Source organism: Ammodytes marinus (assembly GCF_949987685.1).
Source record: "Ammodytes marinus genome assembly, chromosome: 2".
Taxonomy (NCBI): Eukaryota; Metazoa; Chordata; class Actinopteri; order Uranoscopiformes; family Ammodytidae; genus Ammodytes; species Ammodytes marinus.
In genome coordinates, this window is record NC_137231.1 from 30,121,749 (window position 1) to 30,145,644 (window position 23,896).

General features: G+C 40.8%; 1 protein-coding gene across 5 annotated transcripts in view; it reads left to right on the plus strand.

Annotated features, from left to right (window-relative positions):
- The first annotated feature begins 730 nt into the window (after window positions 1-730).
- LOC307261949 (calcium/calmodulin-dependent protein kinase type II subunit beta-like) overlaps window positions 731-23,896 on the plus strand; it is a 65,324-nt gene continuing 42,158 nt past the window's right edge. For all 5 annotated transcript variants that reach the window (XM_080042669.1, XM_080042670.1, XM_080042671.1 and 2 more), the window contains exons 1-6: window positions 731-861; window positions 5,575-5,669; window positions 14,890-14,949; window positions 15,529-15,583; window positions 16,141-16,206; window positions 23,377-23,449. In XM_080042669.1, the coding sequence (XP_079898795.1) occupies window positions 800-861; window positions 5,575-5,669; window positions 14,890-14,949; window positions 15,529-15,583; window positions 16,141-16,206; window positions 23,377-23,449 (411 nt within the window). In that variant the 5' untranslated portion in view covers window positions 731-799. The remainder of the gene's footprint in view (window positions 862-5,574; window positions 5,670-14,889; window positions 14,950-15,528; window positions 15,584-16,140; window positions 16,207-23,376; window positions 23,450-23,896) is intronic.

The window sequence follows — 23,896 nt, forward strand, 5'->3', positions numbered from 1 at the left end:
GAAAATTAAGAGACAAGTTAGTAAAATGTCATATCTTAACCCCCATGAATAGGGTGGCTGTATCTTTTTTTTTTTTACAAGTTTTCTTAAAAAGAAAATTCAAAAACAATATATGCCTAAATTTGGTTTACACATATCATATTTTTTTATTTAATTGGTTATAAATAAGATATAAGTCTTGTAAGGTGAGGCATTCTATGGACCCGATGTGGAGGCACTAGATAGATCATTATTAAATTCACACATTTTCAAATACATGTGTCAAATAACGTGGGCCTAGTGGTTTAAAAAAATTTATGGTTTAACTTGAATTGATTCAAGAATGAAGCGCTGCCTGTATTACTCTTTATCACTCAGTGTTTTTTATATGCATATAGGAAATCATCAATTATAAATCAATAAAAATATAGTTTGTTGTATTTCATGCATGCAGGGATTAGCAAAACTGGGTTTTATTATGGAAATCTCAACAGGAAGTCGCTCGGCTTTAGCCAGCTGGCTTGATTACTGGACGGTTGCGCGCGGTAGCTGTCAGATAGTGGAGACAGCGATAGAGAGAGAGAGAGAGAGACACCCTCCCTGGTCTCTTCTTCTGACTGTAGCAAACCCTCCTTCACTCGGAGCTTCATAAAAGGCTTTTTTCACCGCTCCGACGGCCCTAAAGCTGCGGGGCTGGACTTGTCATTTCAAACGCAAATTTAGCGTTAAAAAAAAACCCTCTAAAAAAATAACCGCATTTTTTTTTGCTTCTCCCTGTGAGCTGTCAAAGTAGTGAAGAAGCGAGAGACAGGGGAGCGACATGGCCCAGACAACCTGTACGCGATTCACTGACGAATTTCAGCTATACGAGGAGCTCGGGAAGTGAGTATCCGGTTGTTTTTAACTGGTTTGGGTTGGCTTGTTTTGCAGCAGCAGTTGTCTGTTTTTTTAAGTGTTTATGCGCGTAGACGGTTGGTTTCCAGGCAGAGCAGTGCAGAGCTGTGCAAGTCTGCAGTAGTTGTGTGTGTGTGTGTGTGTGTGTGTGTGTGTGTGTGTGTGTGTGTGTACACGCGCATTTTCGACATGACAGCTCTCAAAATACGCTGCTGTGTGTGTGTGTGTGTGTGTGTGTGTGTGTGTGTGTGTGTGTGTGTGTGTGTGTGTGTGTGTGTGTGTGTGTGTGTGTGTGTGTGTGTGTGTGTGTGTGTGTGTGTGTGTGTGTGTGTGTGTCTAACATATGCTCGCTCTTCTCAGAATACATATATTTTTTTTGTCATGTGTGTTACTTTTGTTTATCTTCTTCACACAAAAAAAAACGGACAACGGGTGCAACACAACATTGGCACCATGTGCTGTTTGTATGGTGCAGAGAAACGTGGGTTGTCAGAAATGTCTTGTGGTGCGACCATTTGGACCGTATACCAAAAAAACAAGAAACAATGTGTTCTTCGTTCCCCAAGTAACAGTGGAGTATCCAATTTATAGAGAGCAGGGATTCACACAGATCTTCACATAGGAATTAACATGAGAATGCAGGCTTTGATGGTGGCCCACGTGACAAGATATTCTGTTGAATAGCCCACCTCAATTAATACCATTTAAAGCTATACAATAAACCAAAGATCTGCAAACATAATTGCATTCAGCTGGTTAATTTAATTTTTTTTTATTTGTTACCTTATGTTTGTATTTATGGCTCGTCTATTTAAAGTTCTTAATTTAAGCCATAGAGGTTCGCATGGCCCTGTAGTTGTTGCAGTGTTGAGGTGTTCAGGCGCACAAGAAAATACACTTTCTCAAGATTACAATTCCCATTCACCTCCGTTCATAAAGCCATATGGACTGTGCATGCAGTCAGAGGCTGTGAAATGATTGAGTGACATATGGAATTTATCCTCAGCAAGAACCACATCAGCAGGAATTACAGCAAAAATTATAAAAAAAATGTTTTTCTTATTTTTATTTTTAAATTTTATTATTATTTTTTCGATTTATTTTGGGGCGTTTCTGCTTTTTCAACAACAATGTCACTTTAAAATAAATGTTTCATACGATAAAATACATGATAAAAGTAATATATCATAAGAGATAAAAGTTAGCACAGAGGTCAGTGAGGTCACCAAACTCACGTGTTGCAATATAGTTTTTCTATCATCATTGTATCTCCTCATCAAGCGTTCAGTGTTTACCTTGCTGCTGCAGTGTTGTGCATCTCGCTGGCGATTGGTTATCACGCATGTGGCTCGCTATTCACTGAGTGCACGATCGGCCCCCGACAAGAATTAAAAAAAAATAAATAAAAAAAAAACAGTGCACGGAAACAGTATGTCCTATTATTGGTGGGTGTACTCACAGAGTAATATTTGATACTCTTAACTAGACATGTGACCGTCACCAATGCGATCCAATATTGTTATCTGGTGCCGATACTGATTCACTGATCAGACATCGGACTGACTTCACTGATCCATATCCCATAGCCTCATCAGGTTAATCCAAACCCTAAACATGTGTTTTTGGTGGAGTTTTCCTTTAACTACACGTGTTTAAGAAAAGAAAAAAGGGTCCAGTGAGACAGATTGGGCTGTGGTCAAGTCAACCTTAAATGGTTATTGGCCGTCGGTAGAGACACAGGGAGGGGACTGATTTACAGCATGTGCCTCTAAGCAATGCTGCTCTCATCCCCATAGGTAATAAATATTGTTATCGGGGAAGGTTTCTGCCTGGCCTAACTCCAATATATTCCAAACCCCTAGTGAGACCTCGTGCTCATGGTTCCGGCTCTTGATAAAAAAAATGTCCACCCGTGAAGAACGCAGATAAATCAGCTTCTACACACAATACACTTCAAATCAAATGCAGCAGATTTGAAGCAGAGAGACTAATCTGTACGGAAAGATATATCTTTATTATTATTCAGCCACTCACAACAAAGCACGGAGGAAGGAGCGCAGGGCAGGTGTGAATGGCTTGGCCCCCCTTATGATTAAAACCGCTCTGTGTGTTACTTTGATATACTAATCCACCATCTGAGGAGAGCTAATTGGTGTGCCTCTCTAATGGTTTCACTTTTCTTGTGACATTTAAGCATTGAGCCTTTGCCTTGCTAGGTGTAGCCCGCTTCTAAGAAATTATTTACGCAATACTTTACTACAAACATCACAGTAAAGTTAAATGACGAAGTTTAGCTTTTTAAAATGACTCAAATGGTTTTCAGAGTTTGTATACATTATCTAATAGTTGTTTAAATGACCCGTGGCATTAGACAATGCATTTATTCACATTATAAAGTGACTACTAAATTATATCAGTAATCTTCTTTACATGAATTATTGCAAGCTTATTCTTCACAATAAGTTGTAATAGAAAAACATCCCAACAAACCAATGAATTTAATATATGCATTTTCTAGAAACAATAATATATGAACTGCAGCACAGCCTTCACTGTGGCTTACTCTAACATTTCCCCAATGGGAAACATGCTCAAAGGGCCAATCTTCCTTTCATAGCTGCTTAGAAGTTGTCTGCAGTAGCAAATAGAGCTCATTAAAAAATAGCACTTTCATCTCATGTGTTTTTGATTTCAACTGAATTTGCGTCAGTATATAAGTATACAAATCAGAAAATAATCCTTGTACATCCCTGATACCTTGTGAGACCGTAAGAACACAACAGAAGCCCAAAGTTATCCGTTTACAAAACCATAGACGGCTGAAAGCACCAATGTTTTATCAAAATGATTTGAAGTTCCATCGAAACCCAGACTTTGCAAAGCTACTATTCATGACCTGTTACCTTGTTCAACTGTGTGTGCGTGTGTGTGTGTGTGTGTGCGTGTGTGTGTGCCACTGCCAGAGCATATTTAGCCCCACAACGATACATACTTACCTCGCAGAGTGTGAACTTTCCAGGCACAGCTGTGGATTTTGGTGTCAGTAACATATGCGTTTTGTTTGTGTGCATGTGTGGCTGGTGACGCCCGCCCATGTACAGTAAGTGCTTAATACACACAGTGAGTTTCTCTCGTTTTTTGAGGTCTTATCTTTGCCACTGAGCCACTCGATCAACAAAGAGAAGCACTTTGTAAACACTTTGATACTATTTTCACTACCCCCCTAACCCATACAGGCCAAACCATGAAGACATGATAGCGACGCGTAGCTCTAAACAGTATTGAAATACCCTATAAACTCTAGGGCTGTGTCAATTTCAGTGTGTCCTGTACAGTTAGTACAAGAGTGAATTGCATTTGTTATTTTGATGTTATGGCAGCTGCAGCAGTGTTTGATCATTTGCCAAAACCAAAAAAAAAGTAAAGGAAGAAAAATAGTAAAGGAAGTTGTGAATGAAATAGTTTTGACTTCATTTGTCTGTGCAATTATTAATATAATGTGCTGTTATGTTTGACAAGGCAACTTGTATATGGAATATCTTGATATATCGTGATATATCAAGATATGCAATATATCATGATATATCGTATCGTGACCAGTGTATCGTGATACGTATCGTATCGTGAGGTCCTTGACGATACCCAGCCCTAGTAAATTCTGCTGGGTTTGGTGTCTCCACATACATAGCTATTCTGTGAGTGACTGCTCATCTCTGTCTGAGGTCAGCTGAACTCTCCCCTCTGCCCCTGCCCTTGTTGGTTGTCTTGTAAGAGCCCCTCAGTGTGGAGGCAGATCGCTGGCACCAGGCAGAACTTACTGACTGTAACAGTATTGGAAATGGTTTGCTGTAAAGGGTTCATCTTTTGTCAGGGAGGGTATTTCTGTATTAACGCTGCAGATTTTCACTATGTGACTTTTCTATGGATATATTCAGTCATTGTAGTAACAGTTTTATTTCAATTTTATATTTTTTTTACACCATTCATCAATCCACTATTTCTTTTAGTTCGGATCCAATTCCGATATCTGGGTTTTGGATATTGGACAATACAGATTCTGTCCAATATCAGTTATTATCACGTTTTAGTTGGTGGTGATATTATGTGTAAGGAGGTTTTAAAGAAGTATTGTTTAAAAAGAGATATAATAAAAAGTGAAGGGCTGCTGAGTATTTGCAGTGTTAATACATTTCTGCATCTGTTGGTGACACTCCTTGTAATCCAGCAATGAAGAAATCTGACTTTTGGGAACACATAGCAAAGTTTAAATGAAGTTGCTATAAGACGTTATGCTATTAGCTTTTTGCCGATGTGACTGTTTGTAATGAGTGGATCCCGTTTTAAACCTCTTCCTCACATGCCACATATGTGCATCCATGTTATTCTGAATAATGCTGACTGTGTGTATGGGAAAACCCTCACGGGAGCCTATTAAGCAGGCACATCCTGACAGCATGGTCTTTTAATGACGCTATATCCACAGTTAACATGTGAGCAGGTGACATCAGGTCTACTCTGCGTTGGGTCTCAAAGTGCTAGCGGTGCAGAAAATGTGCTCAGTAAAGCATTAGCCGTAGCCATGAAATCGTTCCCCACCCTCTTGGGCATTCAAGGGTTGCATGTGTGCTGATGATATATAGAAAGATAATGAAGAATGCAATTAATTAACAATACATGTTTTTTTTCTTCTTCTGTTTACAGGGGAGCTTTTTCAGTGGTGCGCAGATGTGTCAAGCTGTGCATAGGACAGGAGTATGCCGCCAAAATAATCAACACCAAAAAGTTATCTGCAAGAGGTAAGCAAGCACATCCTCCATACTGCAGGTCTTTTTCCTCACGTCGCAGCACATTATATACTGACGCAGACGCTAATGTTTGGTGTAGCTAGTGGTTTGTACCAAAGAAACACAGTTGAATTTCCCTGTTATTTCACTCAATAAAAAGAACAATGTGTGACCGTACGAGGATGACTCATTTGTTCATAGTTTTCTCTGTCCCAGTGGTCACCTCCCCACCTACAGTGTAGACGGTTACATAATGTGATATATCTCTACAGCAGCTATTACCCTCTCAGATGGTGCTGAGTGCGTAGGACAACATTTTATCACATTAGGGTTTGTGTATGAGAACCAGTTGCAGAAGCTTGTGACGGCAAAGTAGAAACACACAGCTAGTATTGTGCTTTCATGGCCCTATGGTGGGGCCTTTCTAGACAGCTATAAATAAGGACTTAAAAATATCGAATTTCCTACATAACAGGTCTTACATTTTTTGATTGCCTTTTTATATACTTGGAGAGGGGTAGTTATGTGACAAATTAAAAAGGTAAAAAGTATTAAACAGTCTTAGATGGTTGCCGAAGTCAAATTCCTTGTTTGTTTACTCAAACCTGGCCAATAAAGCTGATTCTGATTCTGATTCTGAGATTTACCTTGGAGATCCCTGGGGGTGTACCCTGTGTTTCAAACTGGCTTGATAGGTATCACGGGGGATGCATGGGTGACACAGTGCTACAATTCTGGTCCAACTTGGGTCCCATTCAAATTAGCGGTACATCCCAGTTGGCCCAGTTTGTGTGAAAGAGGTCCGGCCTAAACGTCTTGTACTTGCTGGTTTGAGTCCCTGCCCAGTGTGGAGTGGAGATGGTGGGGTTAGCATAAGGCTTCTGCTCGATACCTTCTCCAAGTTCAGCTCATGACTGGTGAAGAGAAGCTAATGGTGACGCCATGTGTCACAGAGGTAGAGGAGTTGTATGTTGTGGAGCCACACTAGCAGCTTAGACAAGCAGCACTGCAGTATAGAGGGAATACTCTAGGGTATATTCAATGTTTGAGCAAATGAGCAGAATTTGTAAAACACAAGAAGCAGATAGTGTATGTGAATATTACAATTCACTGTCTCATACTTGTTTAGATAACCTTATGTTGATGGAAATTAATACATACTGTATGTGTTGTCACTGATGGGAGAAAAATACTTCATTAAACAGCTTCCAAGAACCTCTGAGTGAAGCTGAAAAAAGAAGTCAAGTAATGGATTAGTTTGTCTGTTTAGTTTATAGCTTATTGGATGTTGCACCTGTTTATGGTAAAGTATAGGGGTACGAATTGATCAGGCCGGGCTTCTTCCTATCCCTTTTTCGAAAGGGTCTACTCTAGCGTGTATGTTGAAATTGGCCTTTGATTTAGTTGTTGATGTTGTTGTTAATTTGTTTTTCTTTAAATTATAATTTTTTTTAAAATTGTTTGAAATAAAGTTTGATTTCATTGATCCGGTAAAAAAAAACAGTTAATTAAACAATTTTGGTTATTGAAAAACAAAAAACAACACCTGTAAAGATCTCTTAAGCCCCTTAATCAGTGTCACATGCTGAGCAGCCCGTAACTGTTTATGCCAAAGCCAAGGATAAATGCCACGGCCGGGAAGACCGACCAACGCACCACAGCGGTTCCTCTAGTTCCACCACCACTTGCCCCGTGTAAATCTCCTGCTGCCCCTTCAGCCCCGTAACTGGAGCCCTGCACACACACACACACACACACACACACACACACACACACACACACACACAGCTCGTTGAGTGTGGTGGTGGAACAGGAATTTTAACAGGCAATAGCAGAGGGCATCAACCGTAGAATGTCTGGTTGGAAATTGGTTTGTCCCTCACAAGTTGTTAGTCTCAATTGGACAGCACGATTAGTCTGATAACATTTCAATGTTCTCATTAAATCATTATTACATTATAAGTACTCTATGTGGACCATAAATTAAATTATATTGCGTGAAATGGGTCGTTTACAAGGTTGAACCTGCTTTGTTGGTTGAAAATGTAAGACTAGAGACCCAGGTAAGCACCTCTCCTTCAGATTGCAGACGTGTGGAAACAGTGTAGCGTTAATAAATAAATCAGATGATGTTATATTGCTTTTGGCAATTGTATTTCAGCAGACTATTTACAGCTACAACAGACCTTTGAAAACCTTCACTTATTCATATTTGTGAAATTAAAATATGAATATTTTTCAGCTATGAAGAAGATTGTAGAGGATTTATGATAAACAGATTTTTATTAATTTTTTTTCTTAGCCATGACCAAATAAATCTGATGGTCATCTCAACTTTAAAGCGATATAATCAACATTTTATCAAGGCTAAGCAAGCAGATGTCCTGCACAAAAAAGCTCTAATGCCACTGTACAATACCTGTTGAGCAGAACACTTCAGACAGACAGTCACACACTGGCTGGTGAACATAGCGGAGTGGAACATAGCAGTTTAGGAGCCAGATATTTGGTGTTGTCCACAAACTAAAGGACTGTTGTAGGAGCTACATTGTTGTTTGAATGATGCATCCCATCATCCATGGCAGCAGTTTATGTCACTCATGTATATATATATTTTGACTATATTTGAGCGTAGCAAGAATCTTTAATTTTTTGATGAGATTAGAGATGATCCTGATGCTATTAGCAATTAATCCCTGAGATTGGCAACACACACACAATAAATAATTCCCCTATAGATTGAGCTATAATTGCACCTATACATTTCCCTCCTGCTTCTTAATGAGCTACCCCAGCTGCTTGCCGCTTCCCACGGTATTCCTACGGTCACACACACCCTTACGTCTCTGCTTGTACATTAGATTGGAGGACTGATCTGACCTGACTGGATGGTACACACATTAAGGCTTGTGCTGCGCTCCTTACTAATGCATGAGCCCTGTTCTATCAAACAGCACAGCAAACGTTATAGCCCGGCCCTGCATAGCTACTGCTGCTGCTGCATACTACCGCTACTCCAGCTCCTATTTATAGCTCCATGACCTATCTGACATGGGCTGCCTGCTACAGACAGGTTTTTATGTTGGCACCATGACTTGAATTGCCTCTCCACTTTAGTAGTAGTAAATTGTTTAGGATTTGTCGCTGTAATATTTCGTAGACAGCAGGTGTAGGCCGCTTAGGTTAGAGCGCTGGTTGTAGCAATTGGAACAGGAGCGTTTGTTTAGGACCGGCAGATGGAGAGATGGTGGTGGTGGTGGTGGTGGTGGAGGGGGGGGGGGAGGGGGTCAGGCAGAGAAGGCACCCCAGGCACTTGGCAGCTGAGGGCCATGCGCTTGTATACGCCTACATGCCTTTAGCACGGGACTCTCATCTGACTCTCTTTCTCTCCGACAAACACACACACGCGCGCACTCACACACAGTACACACACAAATACACACGCACACACGCACACGCACAGAAACACACACAGATATGTTCAGACAGCCGAGGAGCGGAGACAGTGATGCACTCAGTCAACTGCTGCAGAGTGAACTCAATCGATAAAGCACTACGACTAAAAGAAAAGAGACGGAGCGCTTCTTGATTATTGTAGTGTAAATACTTGAAGCCATAAAGATTCACTGACTCCAAAGCCACAAATATCACCCGGTTATAAGATGAAACATAGGCATTGATGAATGAATGAGCAGCATAGTTGTGGACTAGTTGTGACAATGAGGAAGGATTAGATACAGGAATGTCAAAAGATTGCACATAATATTAAATACTAAACCACACAGACAGGCTCTTCTTCTGCGTGTCACATCTTCCAACCAACACATACATGCCGCGGCGAGTAACGTTTAATGCGGATCCAACACACTTCAAATGTAGGACGGATCTATTGGGTAAGGCTACCAGCCAATCACAGATCATCTTCTTAATTGGCAGGGGTCTCTGGAAAGGGGTTGGCAGAGGTCGCTGCATACTAGCCTTGTAGTTTATCATTAGAGATAGTTTTGTGTGTGTGTATGCGATTACAGGTGTCCAAATGTGTGTGTGTGTGTGGAGGGGGGGGGGGGGGGGGGGGTTGAGAGTCACCTGCATGCAGTGGCAGTCATCTGGCCTGGTTTGGCAAGCCATCTTTGTGTCAATGTCAAATAACCAGTAAAGTAGTCATCTCAGTTGAGTGCATCTTCAACCTTAGTATCACTTAAGCTGTCATTACGTATGCAGGTAAATCCTGATTTTAGTATTAATGTATACTTTTTATGGCCAATGCACAGCCTGATTTTCTGTCAAGAATTTAAGTTGTATTTTAATGACATGAAGACTTCATGATGTATGTTTTGTTGATTGGCATATTTTTTTATGATACATGATAAAGGATGACCCGTGGATAACTTTAACAGCCTCTGCTGGCTTATTTTATTGTAACAGGATTTTCCAATTCCAAAATGGGTTACATTCCATACAGTGTACAGACGATTTCTTCCAGTCCTTGAAATTATTGTCAACTTGTAACCTTAAAGAAAAGGTCAGCCTCTGCATGCAGTGTTATTTCATTGACAATTGCAGTCCAATCATCCTTTGACGGCAGGTGTACCATGCAGCCACTTCCTTGTGATGGCTTTCTTGCTTGCAACAAGAAGGAATTTATAGTCCTTGGGGATTTTTCAGCTGTTTGCCAGTTAGCTTTTATTCCAAAAAATGTTGCTCATTTCTTCTGCAATCTCCTTCTAGAATGTCTGGATGAAAGAGCAGTCCCAAAATACATGAAAGTGGTCTGCCATCGATTTACCACACTGCCTCCAACATCCGTTCTCCCCACCATGAGAAACCCTACAGCAGAAATAACAAAAAAAAAAACTGAAAAACGTTTCATATTCTTCCAGCTAAATTCTCTGCAAGTTGGTCGATTTTAGGTTTTAACCCAATTTTCCCAAATATCATTTCCATTGGACTTCAGATATCTCCAGGCCAGATTCCCTTTCCCATTTCTGTCCAAACCTGGTTTTTGTAATCTTGTAATTCCTCATATATCCATGAAATGAGATGTTTTATACCTTTTGTCTCTTATCGCCTTTTATCTTATTATATTTTAATGACAAATGCAATATAATTCCCCCCTAAAGGTTCAGGCTTCCATATCTGCTCATGATTTAACCATGGCTTTCTCCCGACCTCCCTGAACACATCACAGATCATATTTAACAATCTCCCAACTGGGGATAGTCCTGCTAATGCTAAAAGTCAAACGTTGTGAACATTGATTATATCAGGCTCCGTGTGTCTGTCTTTGTACATCTAGTCCCCTCTTGAGAGATAAGTGCACATTGGTTATGACTAACCCAGATGTATTTCTCTCCTCTCTTGGCTCTTACAACATATAGATTCCCACAGACTTCACTGAATGCTGTCCTACGGTTGTCTCACTCAATCACTTAGTTCTTCATTGTAGTGTATCTTCTTCTGCTCGATCATAGATAGTAAATAATATGGATGTAGCATCCGGGCTGACCTCAGTTATTCACACGGCATCCAATAATCCTGGTTTGTGCGCGTCGCCATTCTGTGAGGGGGAGGGAAATAGCCGACGTATACCTCCGAGGCAAAGTGAGGGACAACGGGCGGAGAGCTGTCACTCAAGAGATCGTGCCAATACATTTTAACCTCCGATAAAATAAAAACTAGCGTGGTCCGAAAAAATTCACCCCCCTCAGTGTTGTAATGGAGATATGACCTAAACATACAGACTAAAATGGTTTTGTGGACCAGGCTGTAAATAGGTTTAATAAGACTTTGAAAACGGCCTGTTTAACAAGTGAGTCAAAGAAAAATGGCTCAGTCTTGGTACCACCCCCCTAGTGGCACTTCCTGGTTACCACAGTTGTGGTCACTTCCTTATTGGATGCTGGTAAAAAACGCTGAAGTTGGGGCTTGTGCTCGATACTACAGTTATGGCCGGGAAAGTATACTGAAGTATATGCGGGAAATAATTACATATAGTTCATTCAATTTTCAGAGGAGTTTTTGAAACCCTTCTTCTTTAGTATTATATAGTTTTACGTAACAGTGCCTGAGTCAGCCCTTTTCATACAGAGTAAAAATCGCATAGCACTCTGAAATAGTATTTTGTTTCCTACACTTGGCTAGAGCATCACTACTTTAACTGGACTTTTTGGCTATACACTTGTCAACATAGACCATTTTTTGAACACCACCAATTAATACATGTTTGCTGTTGGTGGGCATATATGCAGTCACCTTGGGCCACATCTGATTGGTCGAGAATGACTGTCAATTGAATAATTACTGACACTACAGTTTACCCAAATTCCATGCGTGCAATGTACACTTAAAAAAAGTTAGACTGATAAGGAAGTGGAATGTTCGCTACAAATTTGATGGAATGAAATAATATTCAAAAAAGATCAGATACAAATACGCTCCAAATCTCAAACCCGCTCGCAGTAAAACGTGGTGAAGTATTTGCAAGAAGAACATACCTGTGCCCGACCGGACATTCGTGTTTAGGCACGCTACGGGACAACTGAGCCTAGTTTGAGTGTGCCCTAAGATACCCCCGACCATCTTGACCATTCATACTGTCACTGCCTAAACCCCCTCACTGCTCCTCAGCCTTGAGCTATATCACACCTTAGAGCCTGTGTGGACAGTTGTGCTTTCTTTATGGGAATAACAGCCTTTACGAAACCTTGTGTGAGTGGTCTGCAATGGGCTAATCATCCCTCATTCACAGTGTTGTCTGAAGGTTTATCTGCCATTGATCCAGGCCGTCTGGTAAAGCTAGGATAAAGGACCTCAATAGTGATTCTCCTTGTCAAAGAGGAGGTTGTATGTGTGTCATCTTAACTCAATCTACAGCTACAAATCCTAAGACAAGTTCCTTGGTGACCCATATGGTTTTATAGTCTGAAAGGATCTTAAACTGAAGCAAAGTTACAGAAAGGCACATGTCATCGTGTACATCAATAGTTCTATTTCCATACCATCCATCACAATATAGCACTCTGTCAGCATTATTGAAACAGTATAGTTTATACATCTACTGTATCTTAAGAGGGGACCACTACTAGTAACCATGAGGTCGCTGGATCCCCGGGACCGGACAGGAAGGTGTTATTTGTAAAAAAAAAAAAACTAGTGGTGGCTGGTATTACATGTACAGTGCCCACTATCTCAACCATTTTGTCCTTGAGCATGGCACTTAACCCCAGCACTGCTCCAGGGGTGCTGAACTATGGATGACCCTGTGCTTGGACCCCCTCCGAAGTGGAATACTTGAGAGTGGATATGAGAAAAGACAAATTTCAATGTGCCCTGTGTACAATTGACAAACTGTACTTACTTACCTTGAAAAGTAAATATCTTCCGTAATTTGATATTAAATAAAACCAATGAATACTTTTTTTTACCATTACATCTAGCAGTATAATATCAACCTTCAGTCGCGCTCTCCTTAAACGACGTGATGATAACAAAGGCTCAGTCTGGCCATCTGCTAGCTAGTCTAAGCTAAGAAGAACCTTTGCGCTTTACTGCGAGCCATTTCTGTACTTCCAGAGAAATGTCAACAGATGCCACCGACAGAATGAAACACGACGCTTGTTGCTATATGAAATGCAGCGCTTAGCAGGGAATACCTCTTCACCTGTGACACATATCATCTTCAATATCTTTCATACTGATAAACAATGAAGAAATACAGCTATTTTTTATTTTTATTTTTTTCCCCTTAACAGTGTTTTAATGCAGTTTTTTAACAAAGAAACTGAGAAAAAAAATGGTAAACAATATTGTCTATTGTCCAAAACTAAACAGAAAAATATAAGAACATCTGTAAGGAGAAAGAGCAAACAGCTGTTGGTGGGGATGGTTGGTGGAATCACAGCAGCAATCAGCCGTGTCTTATTCTCTCACCATAGTAAACAGCGGCCCAGGCTTTGTGCATATTAATCACGCTTTGCTTTTTTTTTCTCTCCCCTCTTTCTTCCTCCTCCTCTTTCTGTCCCCCCATCAACACTCCTCCACTCCTTTCTCCGCCTCGCTCCTCTCATCCTCTAAGACTATAATCACCGGGCTTACACTTCACTGTCACTCCTCAATGCCAGCGTGTGTGTGTGTGTGTGTGTGTGTGTGTGTGTGTGTGTGTGTGTGTGTGTGTGTGTGTGTGCGGGGTTGTGTTTTTTTGCCAGTCTATTTGTGTGCCTAAATGTTTTATACGTGTGTACATTGGGTGCTTTCAAGCCATTGCAACTTCTTATACATTAGTGTGGGTGAACACATGTATTTCCGTATCGGTGCTCTCTGCATTCAGGGTGGTCCTCCCCCTACTCCTGTGTGTGTGTGTGTGTGTGTGTGTGTATCCGGGCTATGATTGGTGCTTGCTTGATAACCATTAAATCCAGGTTGGCTAGCATCATTAATAAGCTCTTATATAATCTTACATGCAAATATATAACTACAAGTCTACATAATCTGTTTATCTGACAATAACATTTTAGGCCTCTATTCTGACTCATAGGAGATGATATTGCAATTATGTTGCTTTTATAATTATTCAATATATTTCCAGTTTAAACCGGATAACGGAGCGGCAGCGTGATTCCAGTTTGGTTTATGTTTTATCTCTTTAGTTGTATTTGCATGTTAGATTATCTGCTGTATTTTTTTTATTTACAGAATATAGGTCAGAAATAAGTTAAATGGTAAAGTTAGAAAGATATTCTATGACACTAATGATCTTGTCAAAATATATAGAAGCATCACATGTTATGATTCTATATCAGGTTTTTCAGATGAATCGCACGCTCAGTGGAAGTACACCAATTGTAGTCCGTTTGTGCGTGTGTGTGCGCTTGTGCGTGTGCGTGTGTGTCATATCACAGAGTTATTAGAATCTTTCTTCTTTTTCAAACTTTGAAATCACATATGTGACCATGCACAGTGTTCTGATATTTTCCCATTTAACCTGAATGTCCCGAGCGAGCGGCTGCAGAACCAAATCATAATGAGATGAGTGTTTTTTTTTCTTCAGATTTTAAGAATAACTCCTCATTATCTCTCTCTCTCTCTCTCTCTCTCTCTCTCTCTCTCTCTCTCTCTCTCTTTGTCTCTCTCTTTCTCTTTCTCTCCCTCTCCCCTTCTCTCTCTTTGTCTCTCTGTCTCTCTCTCTCTCTCTTTGTCTCTCTCTCTCTCTCTCTCTCTCTCTCTCTCTCTTCAGATCACCAGAAGCTGGAAAGAGAGGCTCGGATTTGTCGCCTATTGAAACACTCCAACATCGGTGAGGACGTGTCTCTCTGTTTTGACTTCTTTTAACTTCAACCTCAGTTTCACAAAGACATTAAACAATTAAAAACTTACCAAACTGAAACCCATTTATTACGACTTACTTAAGTATTTTACTGTTTCGATTCAGCATGAAATCAGTAATAGAAGTATACTGTATACAGTACTGTGATGCACAAGTTTAAACTTCTATCCATCTTTTGTTGTTCGGAAATAGTTCTTAGGTTCCTCCTATACTCAAATGAATACATAAATTAGCTTAAAGGGACTCCGAGGAACTTTCAGTTTGTGTTCATTCGTGCACCCCCTTTGGACAAAAGTGGTAGTGTTTTTACTACGCCAGCTGTAGTTCCTGGGTGAGCGTACCCATGACGAAGGCATTAAGAAAAACTATATAAAAACAGCATTCCTTGCACTGATGGTGTCATTTGTAATTTATGATCATCAGAGGAAAAATTGAGAATGTTTCAGAAATATTCAAAAGTTCCTTGTTGCACCTTTAATAAAAGTGATGAAATACCTACTAACATTACTTATCTCTCTGTCTGTGTCTCTCTCTCTCTCTCTCGTTCAGTTCGTCTCCATGACAGTATATCTGAGGAGGGATTCCACTACCTGCTGTTTGACTTGTAAGTTCTCCTCATCTCCTCCATACACATTTACATTTACATAACTCTCTCTCTCTCTCTCTCCTTTATTACCCCACTGCCACAGTGACTACCCACGCCCTCCATAGCCATCTCTTGGCAATTCCCTCTAGTTTCCATGGTTACTGTGTGGGTAGAGGGGGGGGGGGATTGGGGGAATGGGGGGATGAGGGGATGATGAAGAAAACAAGAAATGAAAAAAGGAATTATTCTTTTATATCCTTCTTAGCGCCTCCCAACCCCCATCTCCATCTAATCAAAGCATCATTATTTTAATATATAAATGTGTGTGTGTGTGTGTGTGTGTGTGTGTGTGTGTGTGTGTGTGTGTGTGTGTGTGTGTGTGTGTGTGTGTGTGTGTGTGTGTGTGTGTGTGTGTGTGTGTGTGTGTGTGTGTGTGTGTGTGTGTGTGTGTGTGTGTGTGTGTGTGTGTGTGTGTGTGTGTGTGTGTGTGTGTGTGTTGTCTGTATGTGTCTGTCTGTTTTGTGTGTGTGTGTGTCTGTCTGTTGTGTGTGTGTGTGTCGTGCGTGTGTGCACAGGGTGACCGGAGGTGAACTGTTTGAGGACATCGTAGCCAGAGAGTATTACAGCGAGGCCGACGCCAGGTAGGAGCTCAAACTTCTCCGCTGTGTGTGTCTGTGGAAAAGACTTCTCCTTGTCCTTATATGGTCTGTGTTTCCTTCTGTTGTCTCTATGGTCTATTGTGTGTTTCAGTTTTACATGTTTTTCCTTTTCTTTCGTGACTCTGTGTGACTCTCTTCTCTCCTCTGTTCTTCGCTCCTTTTCTCTCCCCCTGTTTCCCGCTCTATACATCTCTATTCTAAACGTTTTCCAAGTCTTTTGGAAAGCATTTTTCTCTTGACTCTTTTAGCTTTATATCCTGATTCAATTACATTACCACTATTTTTTATTTCGCCCATTTTTTAACTTCACTATTCCTCCTCTGTCCTTTTGCGTTTTCTTTCACATATTCGCCACACTACCTTTCACACCGACACAGGCACGACCTGTTTACCCAATCCACGGTTCGACCAATACGTGATTTTCAAGGCCAAATCAGACGTTTAGGTTTTTAAATTTTAAATATATGGCAGGTGTTGTTGCTGAGTCTATTTTGGACTCATCAGTGCCAGGCTAAAAAAAATAAATTAACAATGAATGGGAGTCTGCTAGTTGGTGCCCGGTTAAGTTTTAAAGTTCAGCACAGCTTGTTGTGATCATCATCTTACATGTAATATCATCTGGTGGAAATTGACCCAAGGACGGGCTTCAGTTTGTAATAAATAAAAGGGATTGCTGCCAAGTGCAAAACATGCCACAGCAGGAGGCTCTTAGCACAAGAGATAAAATGCGTTTGATTGATATATCTTAGAAGTTTGCGTACCCCCTAGACTTTCTTTTAATGAATTAAACATTTACAAAGTCTAAAGTGAATCATGTGGCAGTAAAATAGTCTCCACAACTGTGATTAAACCGTGTAATAGTGGACCCCCAAACCCCAGGACATAGCAATTACAGTACCTTGCCTAGAATAATAAAATCTGTCACATCAAAGGTCGCTGGTACTCGTAATAAAATAACAGGATATGCTAATTGGTCTAACCTTAAGTAAGTGTCTTTTTTAAATGATCCAATTAGCTTGGCTGGTGCAGGTGGTCCAGGCTACACACCTATACTGTTATATTGCCCCCTTTCATTTTCCCTCTGTGCTTTGAATCAGTCTAACAGTGAAAGAGATAAAAACAAGTGTTAAAACAGAACAAAACTAAACAAAACAGTCCTGTCCACCGCTAGTGTTTGTGTGTATGTAGACACTATCATCTTCTTCTTTTTTGTCTTTGTCAATCTTTATTGTCAAATACAGAGGAATAGAAATTACGTTGCTCTCCGACCCACAAGTACAAAGTTGCAATAAGTAGAAAAGGATAAAATAAGATGAGATTGAAAAAAAATATATATATACAATAAATAGAGTCTAAATAGTGCAAATGGTAAGGCAAAACCATTCTTACTTTCTAAACCATATCTCACTCCCACCACGTAAGCTGACTCATGGACAAACACGGTTCACTTTAGCCAAGAGGAAATGGAGTAGTGGGGGGTGGACAGACAATAGGCTGAGAGAAGAGAAGAGAGAGAGAGAGAGATACTTAAAAAAGCGACAGTTGTGATGTGGGTGTTGGTTCATTCAGCAACAGTAAAAGTGAAACGTAATAGTCTGATATTGTGGAAATTCTTGGCATTATGGCAAAGTAAAGTTGTTTTTAGCACTGGTTTCTAGTCCGAAGCCTTTTGACTTGTAGCTTGAGAACAGTGAACTTGTAATTTGAGCAGAGTATAGCTCACTGGATTTGTAACCAGTTTGTATTATATGCATTTAAAATGCTTAAAGCCCTAAACATCCGCTATGTAACATTTGATGAAAGAATTAATGAATAATAAATATATATCCATTTCAATATCCTGAACGGATATGTTCTGCTATATGGGGCAAGAGTGGGATGCGGTGTCTTACAGTGCATTAAGCTCCATCACCAATGAAATCAAACCTGATCATATGGCCTGTTCTATAGTTTTTCACACTGGGGGGGCTGGTTGGCTCATTGGATGGATTAGATATATGTTGTGGTTTTATTAGTGCTGCTGTTGCCAGGCAATACTGCATCAATGTATTCATGTAATGTGTTTAGTTATGGTGAGAACGTATCTGAGGCAGACAGACAGAGATGTTCTGTAGAATGTAGAAATCTGACTTTCAGTTGCTTCATCTCTGATGCATGACTCACGCCGACAGCCCTGCAGAAACAGACTCATTTAAACACACAAACAAACGTAATTTATACATTGAGAGAATGAGAGAGATAAATTGTTTGTGTGTGTGTGTGTGTGTGTGTGTGTGTGTGTGTGTGTGTGTGTGTGTGTGTGTGTGTGTGTGTGTGTGTGTGTGTGTGTGTGTGTGTGTGTGTGTGTGTGTGTGTGTGTGTGTGTGTGTGTGTGTGTGTGTGTGTGTGTGTGTGTGTGTGTGTGTGTGTGTGTGTGTGTGTGTGTGTGTGTGTGTGTGTGTAATAATTAACAGAAAAAGCAATGACAACATGTAAGATATAGCTCTGTTATTTATGAGATTGTAAGGATCCTCATCTGTTTTATTCTCACTGTAAACGCTACAAAGGCCATTCGCTGTTGAACTTTAGTAATAAAGCACGGCCATACATCTTCAAGAACATCTTGCTTCTATGCACCGTGGAGCACCTGCAAAGCTGCAACAGATTAGTTTCTCATTTATACTGGAAGATAAAGTTTCAGTTGGGTCTAGTTTAGATCCATGGAAATGTAAAAAAAAATATGCTTAGCTTTTTCTGTTTTTAGCTCTTACATGGCAGTCATTCATTTTCTCCCAAAAAAAGTTGCCTGCCAGACATCATTGAGACAGTTTAAAAGTCACTGTCTATAGAAATCTTGCACAAGTCAAGGATTTCAATTAGCCTATTTGTGGGAGTTTTGGCCTGTTCATCTCCTATGTACATAGAAGGACAGTTGTTGTTTTGTCCAAAAACTGCATATTGAGCCGTCTACAGCAACTGCCAATTGCACATTTCTCCATATGTCTGATGCCAAAGAGATTCTGCTTCGGCCTGGCATGGTCCAGTCATATGTTTGCCAGTGAGCAAAGGCTGAAGTGAAGCACAAGACGTTCACAATGGTAGACTACTCACTCTTTGTGTGTGTGTGTGTGTGTGTGTTTGTGTGTGTGTGTGTATGAGTAGCAATCACCGTATGCTATTGTACTAATAACTGCCTCTCTAAGCCCCCTAATGAATGCTCTGGTGCCCACCCACCCACCTTGTAACCCTTGCAGTACTTATCTCCAGCTCTTAGACACACACACACACACACACACACGCACACGCACATGCACGCACACACACACACACACACACACACACACACACACACACACACACACACACACACACACACTCACACGCACAAATACACAATCAATTTACTTTCGCCTCCCTTGAATGTCATTCAGGCCAGTCCCACCCTCCCTCCCTCAGAGACCAGCAAGAAATGGGACTTTAATTAGTTACGATAATTAGTGTCTCACACACACACACACACACACACACACACACACACACACACACACACACACACACACACACACACACACACACACACACACACACACACACACACACACTGTGCTCTATCACACCTGTGAGCCTCTCCTCAATAGTGTTTCAATGAAAAGGAGGACAAAAACATATTTCCTATCAAATGTAAGGAAACCATGACCTACATACCGTACATATTCAGCAAACACAGAGATATGAGCTTCTAATCCAGCTGATTTATGTTAGTAACATTTTTTACACAGCAGCTGTTTTGTGCACCAACCCATGGCAAAAATATCTGTATCTTTAACTAATTGCTGCCATGGTTTCCAAACTTTAGTTTCCATGGTGAGATATTTTTCAAGATTATACATTTTTTTTTTGTAGAAACCTCTTGACGGAAATGTTTCTCATTCTGATTCTGTTCTGCAAGTATTTTTGTCAATTACACATACTCTTGGACATGCTTTATTTCAACACTGTTTATTTTAGTTTTCAAAGCATACAGAGTCATATGATAGCTTATTTTAGAGTTGCAACGATTAATCGACGAATCGATTATTAATCGATTATCAAAATAATCGTTAGTTGCAGCCCTAGCTTATTTAAATAAAGCTATCCTATGTCTGTGTAATGAAGCATAGTAAAGAGAATGTGCCCTCTCTTGACATGAGCCTGATTCTGGGTTTGATTTTCCTCCCAGTATCTCTTCACTTCCCTGTAGAGAATAGTGGGACATTGTTGTTCAAATTGCTGAGCGAGTCACATTTTTTGGCAAGTGCGGAGAGGGCTGCACACCAGGAGCTCATGATCAGAGTAGCCTTCTAGAATGACACAATGGTTTGGGACAGGGAGATATTAGAGGAACACACACAAATGAACAAACAATAGAGTCGGTTTGGAGAGATGCTCTCCTCTTCTCTAAATGCCTTACACAATGGGTCGCGCTGAGGTCAAGCCTTTGTGTTCATGCGTGCATACAGTAATGTTGCCCGTCGCTTTCACTTTATACCAAAAGTGCAAAAAGTCAGCCCCAAAACAGCAGGACAAGTGTGAATAAGTGAACAGAGGGCAGAGAAGGAAGCAGAAAATAGCTTTTGTTCTCAGAGGATCTTGTGTAACTAAGTCAAGAGGCACACACTCTCTGAAAGAATAGATGCACAATATGGGGACAGGATAAGGAATCACTTATGATGAATTCTGAAAAAACTGTGTAATGCACAATGAAAAATGTTTAAAGCTCCCATATTATACACTTTTCGGTTCTATTATACACCATATTATATGGTCTTAGTGGTCCCTAATACGTTTTTCTTTAATTGTTTGCTGAAAAAAACTTTCAGATAATTTATTGTACTATGCTGATGTTCAGCTAATCTCACAATGGCCTATTTTTTAAAAAAGAGTTGCAGGTCCCCTCGTAAATATACAATCTTTGAGCTCTCCCCGCCCCCTGTCCGGAAGCGAAGCCAGATACGCCTCGCCCTCTGTCTGTCAGGGCCGTGGACCAATAAGAAATAGGGGTGTGGGCTGCACAGTGGAAGCTTCTGGCTTTACGGTTTGTGAGGTCAGAAAAGGGGATAATTCTGACTGGAGTGTTTTTGGGGGGAGGGGTGGGGGTTTCAGAAAAGGGGAGAGTGAGAAAAGGAGAGATTGTTATTTTCTTTAATATTTTGGCAGTCTCTAGGCACACCGTGGACGCATGGATATGTTGGAACACATTTAAAAAGTGCATTTAGCATAATATGGGACCTTTAAACTTACAGCAAAAGTTTAGTCCGTGCACCCATTAATGCTTTCCTGCCATGACACCATTAAGTCCTCGCTATTGGGTGCATGACTACTTTTTTGTTTGACGATATCGGTGCATCTTCAGTGCACATTACTCTTGGTCTCAGACTGTAGAATAAGTCTGTGGCAGCCATCAGTGATACTGGGTCTTACACTGTTACATTTCAGTGTCCCTACACACCCTGAACTACATTACATCACTGCAGCAAGGTGGGAAAATAAATACATTTGAAATAAGGATTGTATTAGATCTCCTGACTCGTGCTATGCAATTACCAATTATGATTGACCTCATTGGGTAACGTTCTAGAGTAGGGGTCATGTATGTTTAGCTACGAAGGTTCAAGATCATTGATTTGTGTGTACAGAAGTAAGTGTGTGTGTGTGTGTCTGTGTGTGTGTGTGTGTGTGTGTGTGTGTGTGTGTGTGCGTGTGTGCTTATAAGCAATATGCATTTATCTCTTTTATTCTCTCTCATTCCTCCCACTCACTAGACACAGTGTGGGTGTGGATCCTGCAGGCTGCCTGTCTCTTTGCTCCTGCTATTAGTCACATATTCTGCACATTACACTCTCTCATTGCACCAAGCCTACACACACACACACACACACACACACACACACACACACACACACACACACACACACACACACACACACACACACACACACACATACGTATCTCTTGCAGCGCAGATGTGTTTTCCTTTGAGTGATGGAAAAATAGCCTGGCATCAGCCCACCAGTCTTCTATGATTCAGTTTCATCCTATGCACGACTGTATTATTATCTCTCTCTCTCTCTGCTCTTCAAAAAGCTCCCTATATCTTCAGTGCATTCCTTGTCGTAGTGGGTAGAGCGTGTACCACATCGGCTCAGTCCTTGTCGCAGTGGTCGCGGGTTCGAATCCGACCCGGGCCATTTACTGCACTTCATCCTTCTCTCTCCCCATTTCAACTGTGTCTCGCTACATCGGGCAACTAAAGGTTGCAATACCTAGAAAATATCTTAAAACTTCCTATCTTCTCTTTCCAAATCAATCACCTTTTCTTTCTGTTGGTTTCTATATTCCTCTGCTTTCCTCTCCTCTTTTCTCCTCTCTTCTTCTCTCCCTCTGTTGTTGTGATCTTGGTGTCTGGCGGGTTGTATTGCTGTTGCTTCTGTTGTCTCTCATCATGTTTAAAAAAAAAAGAAGAAGCAAATCGAACCGTTTTTTGTCTCCTCCACCTACTCCACTCCACTCCACTCCCTCCCCTCCCAACATCTTTCACCACATCACTCTCTCCCTCTTCCTCCATTTCTCCTTTGTCTTCCGCCTGCTATCTGTCCATCCTCTCCTCCTCCTCCTCCTCCTCCTCCTTTATTTCCACTGGCATCTCACTGTAACTTGGCCTCCTCTAATCTAACCTACAATTTCCTCATCTTTAAATATGTGTCTTGTTCATGTGGCATTGGCCCTGATATCCGTCACTCTTCTGCACTGTCATCCATCTCTGTACATCTATCTATCTATCTATCTATCTATCTATCTATCTATCTATCTATCTATCTATCTATCTATCTATCTATCTATCTATCTATCTATCTATCTATCTATCTATCTATCTATCTATCTATCTATCTATCTATCTATCTATCTATCTATCTATCTATCTATCTATCTATCTATCTATCTATCTATCTATCTATCTATCTATCTATCTATCTATCTATCTATCTATCTATCTATCTATCTATCTATCTATCTATCAATCCATTTACCCATCCATCCATCCATCCATCCATCCATCCATCCATCCATCCATCCATCCAACTTCTCACACCCCACCCACCATCCCTCCTCCCTCTCTCTGTTTTGTCTTCACAGTCACTGTATCCATCAGATTCTAGACAGTGTCAATCACATTCACCTACATGACATAGTGCACAGAGACCTGAAGGTTAGTATATGTAGAGGAGAATCTGCATCCCCACAATCCTTTGCCTGCTTCCTTTCCTACCTTCCTTCCTTTCTTCCTTACTTCCTCCTCCGTCTCGTCTATTCCGTGTTGTTCTTGTCAGTTGCTAAATCTAATGTCCGCCTGTGTCGAATTGTCTATTTTTTTTTGTGTTGTCTGTTTGTTTGTTTCTCTAATTGAAGGATTATGGCCTGCCCTCAACCACCCCTAACTCCCCTCCCCTCCCCTCTCCATCCATCCATCCATCCATCCATCCATCCATCCATCCATCCATCCATCCACCCTCTTACAATCTTATCAATCATTCTACAAACAAACTGCAAAAAAAAAGGCTCCTGTTGCACTGACTTATTGGCAGATCAATCAATGAATGAGCGTCTTGCACACACACACACACACACACACACACACACACACACACACACACAC